Here is a 10,886-nt window from a genome sequence, read left to right as displayed (position 1 = left end):
TGTGATGCTGTCATTGTGAGTCACCAAACTTAACCAGTTTTATGCCCATTCAGGCACATAGTACAATTGTACTTTTCCACCTCTATAAAATTAGCTGCAACCATGTGGCTTGCTTTGGGCAATGAAAAGAGAGAAGTGATCTGTGACACTCTAAGCTTTAAAAGCCAAGGTATATTTTGGTCATATGCCTTCCCCTGACTCAGTGATGGAACTTTTTTTATTTAACACATTGATGCTCTACACATTCAGAGAGACTTCTCTAGTAACAAACTATGGAAATGATCCTTGAAAGTAGAGTCTTGGTGACCAGTCGCGGTGGCTTATGCCTGTAATCCTAGTACTTTGGGAGGCTGAGGCTGGCGGATTACCTGAGGTCAGGAGTTCAAGACCAGCCTGGTCAACATGGTGAAACCCTGTCTCTACTAAAACATACAAAATTAGCTGGGTGTGGTGGTGCACGCCTGTAATCCCAGCTACTCAGGAGGCTAAGTCAGGAGAATCACTTGAACCTGGGGGGCAGAGGTTGCAGTGAGCTGAGATCATGCCATTGCACTGCACTCTAGCCTGGGCAAGAAAAGAGAGCAACTCAAAAAAAAAAAAATGTAGAGTCTTGGTAATGGATTTTTTTTCTTTTTTTTTGAGACGGAGTTTCACTCTTGTTGCCCAGGCTGTAGTGCACTGGCGCGATCTCGGCTCACTGCAACCTCCGCCTCCCACGTTGAAGTGATTCTCCTGCCTCACCCTCCCTAGTAGCTGGGATTACAGGCATGCGCCATCACGCCGGGCTAATTTTGTATTTTTATTAGAGACAGGGTTTCTCCATGTTGGTCAGGCTGGTCTCGAACTCCCGACCTCAGGTGATCCGCCCGCCTTGGCCTCCCAAAGTGCTGGGATTACAGGTGTGAGCCACTGCACCTGGCGGTGACAGAATTTCTATTAGTCTATTAGTGTTCACCAGTCACCATGCATGAACAGAGTTCTGCTGTCAATCCCTGTTGGACATATGAGCAGTAAGTATACTTTTGTTAAATTACGGAGATTTGGGGGTTATCATTGCAGCAAAACCTAGCCTATCCTGACTGATACATTCTCCTTTTCTCAAGTTAGAAATTATACATGTATAAGGACTGAATAATGAAAATGTACATAAAGTGTCTAGAACTCTCTCCCTTGCACATCGTAGGCCCTCAATAGATGCCTTTGTGTATCTGCTATTAAATTATTATGGAATTTTCATATTTTTCACATGCAATAAAGGCTAGTTGTGGAAGATGTAAACAGAAGGCAGTGTTCCAGGCTCACATTATTCCTAATGCTTGTAATCTTAAAAGAGATTATTTTCATTCTTTGTAACTTTCTCCCTCAACTCCATGAAAAAGCACTACAATTGGCCCTGCTTGGGTCACCTACCCCTCCATCCCTGTGCTGGGGGAGATGAAGCCATGTGGTCAACCCACCTCTACACCAAGATAGATGGCCACTTCCCCCAAAGGAGAAAACTGGGCTTAATTGCCAGAATAAGGAAGGAATGCTGGGGAGGCAAAAATGAGTTATCTAAGTCAAAACAGACTTACATTTACAACCCGGGGTTTATTACTTATTAGCTGTGTGTGAACTAGGGCACCACTCAATCGGTTTGCTCATATGTAAAGTAGGGATTGTACTTTGGAGAGTTGTTTAAGGATAAGAAATAATGTATGAGAGTTTAGTACTATGCTTGGTACCTAATAGGTCCACAATAAATGGTCATTTTAAAAAGCCAAATGCTAAAGATTTCCTACTATTAAGTTTTCACCGTCCCAACACTCAAAGATCAAAGGCCAAGAAAAGACATCTGTAGCTATAATGAACCCATATAAGACAAAAGATGTTATAAATAATTTTTCATTTAAGGATAAAGTGTTTACAAGCTTCAGCAGGCCTCTAATGTTCATCTTGAGGCTCAGCTGTTTCCTTTTAGAATCTGTACACACAAGGCACAAAGTGGTTAGAGAGGCCAAGCCCAGCTAGAGTCACTGGGCAGAAGCAGTAAAGAATGCCCTAGAGTCCTGGCTTCAGACTCTGCTCAAAGTATCCCCCTTTGGCTCAAAGGTGACTCAGAGCTCAATTTTAAAACACATTTAAGTGAATACCATCCAGGGCTGAAACCTCATACCCAATCTTACTGAGTTTTTGCCACCAACATATCCTCTGCCTTGAGTCTGAAATCTGCTTTGTACCAAAGGACCTATTCAAAAGCGTTTTAGGTGTCCTTGACTTATTCATCAAACATTTACTAAGTGCATGCTGTGCAGGAGGTGCCAAGAACACAGAGATGGTCAAGCACAGTCACTGCTCACAAGTGTAATCTAGGGGCAAAGATGCAGCAAAGCACTAGAGGGGCTGGCTGTGATGAGTCTGTACTCATCACCGAGTTCGGGATCAGAAAAAGAATCATAAAGACATGAGCTGAATCTTGGGGGAATAAGTTGAGTCTGCACCAGAAACAAAGGGAGAAAGGAATTTTAGCAATGGTACAAGCAAGTGAGAAGAAATGGATATTGACAGCTAAATGTGTATGGGATGCATTTTATTATGGCTGGAGTACGGAGGTAGTACATGAGCTGAGATGTGGTCAGGGGCCAGATCATGAAGGGACCGTGGAGTTGGGGGAGTAGCATGTTAGAGGGACACTTTACTCTAGAAGCTACTAAGCACGGTGGATTAAAGCAATGGTTCTTACCATCCTTTTGTGTCACAGATTCCTTTAAGAACCTGAAAAAAGGTATGGGCCCTTTCACTGGAGAAAGGTATATATACTTAGACACAAAATGTTGCTTAAAATTGCCTTGTTAAGGAGTAAGATGGGAAACAACTGCAACAGTCCAGTAAGACATGATGAGGCCTCCACTAAGCCACAGGAGCCAGGACAGAAAAGATGTGAGAAATAGAAAAATGGTTGAGTGTTATCAACAGATGTTTTCATCAATTGGATTTGAGAAGTGAGGGACCAGTCTAAGACAGTTCACTCCCAGGTCAGTTTGTGGTTTAGGCAATTGAGTAGAAAGTAGTGTCACTGATGGAGAGGCACAGGCTGCCGCAGAAAGGATGGGTTCCGTTTGGGAAATGTCAAGACAAAGGTGCCTTTAGGACATCCAAATAAAGAAGTTAACCAGGAGGCTAAATATGCTCTACCTTTTGATGATTCTTGTACTTGGTCTCTTGCCCTGATATTATACAGATAGACTCCTAAATCTCTGTGCAACACTTCTGAATTGAGACAAGTATATCCTCCATTTGCAGAAAGGGATCCAGAGATGGGAAAAGAAATCAAACTTCACACACCCAAAATTATTTCACAAATTTTTTTACTAAAAGAATAGATTTTTATTAAGCGTTGTAAGTTTCTTTCCATCCGCATTAACAGAACAACAGACCAATTTCCATCACAGAACAACTCCTGAGGCATTCTCATTCCTTTCTGAAACTCTTCCATTAACACCTGCAGTTTCCCCAAAGAAGCATCCATTCAAACTTACATTAATAAACTATGGAGCTTTTGTGGTGAGGTGGGCCAAAAAGGCAGGGAATTTGGAATCTGGGAATGGGAAAGAGAAATACATATTATCCATCCACTAAACACACTGTCAAGAGCACAGGAGAGGAGATAGTAATACAGGAAAAAAACAATGAAATAATTTTTTACTTTTGTCAATAACATCATTGATATTATCAGGGAGCACTAAAAGTCACTGACTCCTTGCAGTTAAAGTTTCTTTACCTAGTGTGTTATTCTAAAAACAGAATAGAACAGATTAAGAATAGAATAGAATAGAATAGAATAGAATAGAATAGAATAGAATAGAATAGAATAGAATAGAATAGAATAGAAAGTAGGAGGGGAAGTGCCTTCTGGGAAGCAATTAAAATGAAGTCATCAGATTTGGCCGGGTTATGAGAGATTAATAAAATCTGAAATATTTATTTTGCTTCATTTACATGAAAATTCACTAGTCATTAGTTACTACCAACACGGACAAAAAGAGCATCCATAAAAGTACAGGGGCAATGTCAAAAGCTGAAATGGGCACCCTAGCACAGGAGATTTTTTTATTTTGCTTTTAACTTGGAAAAGATGATTTTGTAAAAAATGACTTTATATTCTTAGAACATCAAAATAACCTCTGACAATATTCAAGATAATTAGCAGTAACAGGGGAATAGGTGCACTGAGCTCTCTACCTGCACCAGCAGACTACTGCAATAAGCCAAGGGAAAAGAAAATACAAAGTCGAATAAGATGCCAAAGTCACAGGATGGAGAAAAATATAAGATGACACGCAATGAACAGTGAAAACTCAACCCCCTACCCCAAACCCCAAGCATATTTAGGAAATATGCATCAGGAAGTGAACAAGTATAATGATTAAACCTTAGTAGAATTATACTAACTACTTTAAACTGTGGTCTACTTGTACTGACTTTTCAAAGGTGGGTGGGTCGTAGAGGCTGTAATGGTAATACTGACATGCCCACAGGAGCCTTGTAAGGTTCCAAAGGACTGGATCACCATAACCAAACAGCTACCCCCACATTCTTTCTACCCTACATAAGCACTCCTGCCCCCCACCCTCCATCTCAACCACCCTCCATAATGCCTTGTTCGACTGTTTTTCTCAGTGATCAAAAAAAGTTAATGTGACTTGGCCAACAATGTCAGAAATCAAGATGGAGACAAAAATCAAATGTCACTAGCCAAAGCGAGTACCAATTCTTGGGCTTTAAAGTTACCCAAAGTCCTACTGGCTCAGAATGAAAATGATGCAAGTGAGCAGAAGTTTGTCAGGCCTGGTCCAGACCACACTGGACTGGTCACTGACTAAGAGTAGGAGTTATAAGCTGATCCCAAGACACACCAGCAGAAATAAAAAACTGCAAGTCCTTGGGGATCAGTGACTATACACAACCAGAGTGTTTTGCTTATGGTCCTACAATGTAAAGGGGTCATTTCTGGGGGTTCCCAAATGACTTTGTTCAAGAGAGGTCACATCACAGCTAGAAACGGAACCTCAAGTGAAGGATGACAGTCTCTTCAAGTGGTGCAGCAAAGATCAGACTCCACCTTCCCACAATTTGTCCTCCAATTAGAAAAAGTTCATCTCCTAGTAATGAACCTTAGTTTTCCTGGCTTCTAAGTTGTGTATTTTGTCAGATAAATAAAATCTAGGAATATGGCCATTTATGGTTCTTTCTTATAACCTTCCGAACCCAAAATGCTGAATCCAAATAAAAACCAAGGTTGGCGATGACCCACTTGTTTCACCCTGGGCTAGGGGAAAAAAGTTGTGGAAGGAAGAAAAGCCTTTTGGCAAGCTGGAATCATCCCTGCCAAAGCAGCAATTTTACCTCTCACAGTGAATGCCTACAAAGTAAGAAATTTTCTTAATGGTGTGAGAGTTAACAATACTGTCATCTGATTGTGTCAGACAGATTCAAGATGCACAGAAACAGCAACTGCAAACAGTATCTTAGCAATTTTAAGTCCAAGTGCTTCCTATTAGAAAATGGAGATATAAGTTATCTCACAGCTCAGTGATGCTGGTTGCTCTTAGAGCTCCAAAGGATTCATCCCTCTGTGGCTCCAGAAAGAAAATTCCAAGCCATGTAAATTTACTACTATCCCTTCCTTTGCTGGACATAGAAGTCCTACCTTCAAGATGTTGTGAAAGGTTGGGCAGGTCCAAGAGAAGAAGGGGTACCACATTAGGGGAGCTGATTCCAAAGAGGAGGTTTCTTTATACTTTGTTTCTACTTCTGTCTGGTTAAAAGTACACTCTTGTCATCTTTCTTTGGTTTATGTAAGAAGTATCTGGGCAGCGGTCAAGGCATTCCAGGGCTCCCTCCCCATGAAAATCATGGCTTCTCTTAATCTGGGACAGACTAGAACTAAATAGTCTGATGCTGTTTTCAATTTCCTATGATCTGGTCAGTGTAAGTGGGCAGTAAGCAAATAGCCTTCTGGTTGTCTGGGCAAAAATCACCAAGGACCTGCTGTGGGTTAAGGTGCATGGGGTTTTCAAAAGAACCCTGCTAGAAGATTAGTCAGTTGTATTTCTGTAGAAATGGTACTTCTTGGGCGAGAATACCACAAAGCCCAAAAGGAGGTATGTGAGGCTGGAAGCCTCAATTCCTGAATGAAGACATAATGCTAATTTATTGCAAGCCATGTTTCCCTCCCTCATACTTAGGCTGTCCAAGGAGGGAAACTGGAAATGCAAGGTTGTCTCAAGATTATCTCCAGCAAGGAGGAATAACCTCTTTATCCTGGGCAGATCCTGGTCACACAGGAGGCTGAGAATCTTTTAATAGAATTCTTCTCAAGGCCCAGGCCAGAGTCCTCTAAAGTCTTCCTTGCAAAGCAAATGAAAAGATCCAGTAGTCAGAATGTCAATGAACAAATGAAACAATCTAGGCGTGTAAAATCAAATAGTTTCCTCACACTTCCCTACCCTATCTTTCCAAAGCTAGTCCTCTCTCCTTCAGGGATTCATGTCAATCAATTCTAGCCTGAAACCAATTTGACCCTGGAGTTCCAGAAGAGATTTCCTCCAAATTGGCTGAAAGCCCTTTCAAATGGTAGTCACCTCCCATCCCCTCTTTTCTCTCCAAACCTTCATAAGGAAATGCCCAACTCTTCCCAATCCCATTCCAACCTCCTGTTTTCACCATACGGGATGTGAGGGCTCTGTTCAAGATAAAGCTTGTAACAACCCAAGAGTTTGTTGTTCTGAACAGGCAATTTCTGGAAAGTACTTTTGTCTGATTTAGAGAAGCCCATCCAACTTCTCATAATTGTGATGGGCTGTGACTTAGTAAGAATTTCAGATTTAAAGTGTGGTCTTTTGAAACCTTCCACTCCATAGCAGTGGAAGCATTTCTGGGAAATTGAGTAAATCCTCTGGGACATCAGCATGTATGTATGTGTATATATACACACACATATATACACACATACACACACATATATATAAAATGTATAGATAAATAGATCTGTCTCTTTATATAAAGGGTATGTGTATGCATATACACACATTCATATATACACCCACCCACACATTCACACACACGCACGCGCGCACAAACACACACACACACACACACACACACACACACAGAGTCTTTTGAGTCCCTTTCGTACTCAAGTTCATTACACTGATTCCCACCCTTAAATAGTGTGGGCAGTAGGGAGTGAATGAACTGTGCCACATCTTCTATTTTACAAACAATGCACTGGTTGAGAGGCAGGAAAAATCTGCCCAGTACTTTTCTGATTCACTTGAATCCTCCAGTACAAAGGCCATTGATAATTTTTTTGAAGTGTATAAAAAAAAATAATACTACCTTACTTTTCTGAAAACATCTACCTATCTGATTGTCAGGCCAAAGCTAGAGGTGGTGGTACAAAATCCAGGGGTAGGTAAGTTGGAAGAAGGAGTGAAGAAGAGGTAGATACCACTTCATAGAAAAACAAAAACAACAAAACCTCAGGAAGCCACAGCTGTTCCCACAACCTCATAGGTTTACCATGTAAGTCTGTGATAATGAGTATCATTATAAACACTCAGAAAAACCAAAGCTGGAACTTTTCTATAGGACCTTATGTGATGACACCCAATTTCTGACAGCTACTGCCTTACTAGGCTCCGAGAGGAGATAAATAAACTATTGGTGCTATGTATTCAATTTGAGACTAGGAGCTAGCCATTCATCTTTGACCAGAACTTCTCCAGAAACAGACCACTGAATCTGGAGTCCCAGAAAAAGGCAGGGAAGGGGAAAAGATGGACAAAATAGGACATCCCACCAAAATCCTGGAGAAATCTAGGGTAAGCATTTATATCCTCCTCTAGCTTGGGCCTCAAATCAGAAAAGTAAAAGTTTTTCCCTCTTCCTGGTTTGGTGAAGCCATCTTCAGCTTGTCAGTCCTCTTTCCGTTGTGCCACAGTTTCTAGCTTTTGCTCTTGTAAGTGGTTCTTCTCCCTATTCTTCATAGGGAAGTAGCGGTTACCATTATTACACTCGTTGCTGTCTCTGGATAAGGCACATTGTAATGGAGCTGGAAGACGATAATCACTCTTCTCTTCCTTGATCAATGCGCCACTGTTTCCATTTACCTGGGAGCGAGACCGACCTTGATGAAGCTCCAGGGATTTAGAAACTCCATCTGAAGAGCCCTGTTAAAAACAGAGATACTCAGTGGAAATGGGAATCCAGACTGGCTGACCCTTCCTAAGCATATTCATAAGCTAGCCTGAGAAAGCGGCTTCAGTTCTTCGAAAACACCAGAAGACCTCAAGCTGGTTGATAACTAGTACATTCTTTTTTTTTTTTTTGAGATAGAGTCTCGCTCTGTCGCCCAGGCTGGGGTGCAGTCTGCAATCTCGGCTCACTGTAACCTGCCTCCAAGGTTCAAGCAATCCTCCCACCTCAGCCTCCTGAGAGTAGCTGGGTTTACAGGCGCCCACCACCACGCCTGGCTAACTTCTGTATTTTTAGTAGAGACGGGTTTCATCATGTTGGCCAGGCTGGTGTCGAACTCCTGGCCTCAACTGATCTGCCTACCTCAGCCTCCCAAAGTGCTAAAAGTGCTGGGATTACAGGTGTGAGTCACTGCGCCCTGCCGGATACCTAGCACATTCTGGTATTATCTTGAGAAGTTAGGGTGAAAACATATAGACCCAACTGAAATCCAATGGCAATGACAACACAATAATGACACAGCTACTTTTTCTTTTTTTTATACAGGGTCTTGCTCTGTCACCCAAGTTGGAGTGCAGTGCTGCAATCCTGGCTTACTGCAGCCATGATCTCCTGGGCTCAAGCCATCTTCCCACCTCAGCTCCCCCAAGTAGCTGGGACTACATGCGTGCACCACCACGTCCAGCTGATTTTTGTATTTTTTGTAGAGACAGGGTTTCACCGTGTTGGCCACACTGGGCTTGAACTCCTGAGCTCAGGTCATCTGCCCGCCTCAGCCTCCCAAAGTGCTGGGATTACAGGTGTGAGCCACTGCGCCTGGCTGACGCTGCTACTATTTACAAAGCTTAACAATGTTTTTCTAATACTATGGGGATCCTAAATGGTAGATATGATCATGCCCCATTTGCTGATGAGGAAGGTGAGGCTCAGAAAGATTAAAGCAACTTGCTTAAGCAGACACAGATACAAAGTCGTGGGGCCAGGATTCTACTCCTCTAAAGTCTATTCTCTTAACTGCCATGCAACACTGCCTAATGCTGACAACTGGACAGACAACTGAAAGAAAAGGAAAAAAACATAGAAGGTCTATGTGCAATATTCCACAGAATCTTTCTTTTCTTTTTGAGACAGAGTTTCGCTCCTGTTGCCCAGGCTGGAGTGCAGTGGCACGATCTCAGCTCACCCCAACCTCTGCCTCCCGAGTTCAAGCAATTCCCCTGCCTCAGCCTCCCAAGTAGCTGGGATTACAGGCATGTGCCACCATGCCTGGCTAATTTTGTTTTTTAGTAGAAACGCAATTTCTCCATGTTGGTCAGGCTGGTCTCGAACTCCTGACCTCAGGTGATCTGCCCAACTCAGCCTCTCAAAGTGCTGGGATTATAGGCGTGAGCCATAGAATCTTTCATAACTAAAACAATCACCTGGTTTTGTAAATCCCAGGAACATGATAGCTATTGCTAATGATATGAACTACATTACCTTGTGCAGTGCTGGCTCTTAATGAATGGTGCTAGGAATAATAACAGCTTCTGACTAAGTGGTTGAACATGCCACATACTCTGTTGTTCCTTTTACAGATAAGAAAACTGAAGCTCCTAGAAGGCCAAGGCAGGCAGATTGTTTGAACTCAGGAGTTTGAGACCAGCCTGGGCAACATGGCAAAACCCCATGTCTACAAAAATTACAAAAATTGGCTGGGCATGGTGGCATGCACCTGTGGTCCAAGCTACCCGGGAGGTTGAGGTGGGAGGATCGCTTGAGCTTGGGAGGTCCAGGCTGCAGTGAGTCATGATTGCACCACTGCATTCCAGCCTGGGCAACAGAGTGAGGTCCTGTCTTAAAAAAAAAAAAAAAAAGAAAAGAAAAGAAAAAGAAAAAATAAACAGGCTCAAAAAAGTACAGACTTTACTTTTAGTCCTCATATAACAACTCTGCAACATAGATACCAATTTCTCCAATTTTATAGATGAGAAAACTAGGGCAGAGAGGCTAAGTAACTTGCCCAAGGTCACAGAACTAGTAAGTAGCAGAACCAGATTCAAAGCTAGATCATTTGGTTCCAAAGTCTGTACAATATGGGGCTTACTGTGAAGTATTGTCCAACAACCTGGAAATAACATGAAACTAGTAACAGCCATACAAATGGATGGAATTAGCCACCTGAAGGAGTCAACAAATAAATCAAAACATTACAAGTAAGTCACTTAAGAATTTAAGAACAGGCGGCCAGGCGCTGTGGCTCACGCCTGTAATCCCAGAACTTTGGGAGGTCGAGGCAGGTGGATCACAAGGTCAGGGGTTGAAGACCAGCCTGATGAACATGGTGAAACCCCGTCTCTACTAAAAATACAAAAAAAAGTAGCCGGACGTGGTAGCGGGCACCTGTAATCCCAGCTACTCAGGAGGCTGAGGCAGGAGAATTGCTTGAACCCAGGAGGCGGAGGTTGGGGTGAGCCGAGATCGTGCCACTGCACTCCAGCCTGGCGACAGAACGAGACTCTGTCTCAAAAAAAAAAAAAAAAAAAAAAAAAAAAAAAAAAAAAAAAATTTAAGAACAGGCCTGGCTGGGTGTGGTGTCTCACGCCTGTAATCCCTGCACTTTGGAAGGCCAAGGCGGGCGGATCATGAGGCCAGGAGTTCGAGACCAG

The 10,886-nt window shown here is 42.6% G+C and overlaps 1 protein-coding gene across 1 annotated transcript in view; it reads right to left on the bottom strand.

Moving 5' to 3' along the window:
* Nucleotides 1–3,330: 3,330 nt before the first annotated feature.
* LOC108516948 (constitutive coactivator of PPAR-gamma-like protein 2) overlaps nt 3,331–10,886 on the bottom strand; it is an 18,130-nt gene continuing 10,574 nt past the window's right edge. The window contains exon 4 of the mRNA XM_017854701.1: nt 3,331–8,213. Within this exon, the coding sequence (XP_017710190.1) occupies nt 7,959–8,213 (255 nt within the window). The 3' untranslated portion in view covers nt 3,331–7,958. The remainder of the gene's footprint in view (nt 8,214–10,886) is intronic.

The sequence above is a fragment of the Rhinopithecus bieti genome, unplaced genomic scaffold (genome assembly GCF_001698545.2).
Source record: "Rhinopithecus bieti isolate Rb0 unplaced genomic scaffold, ASM169854v2 scaffold_39882, whole genome shotgun sequence".
NCBI lineage: Eukaryota > Metazoa > Chordata > Mammalia > Primates > Cercopithecidae > Rhinopithecus > Rhinopithecus bieti.
Note: the sequence above shows the minus strand (reverse complement) of the source record. Positions and strands in the feature narration are given on the sequence as shown.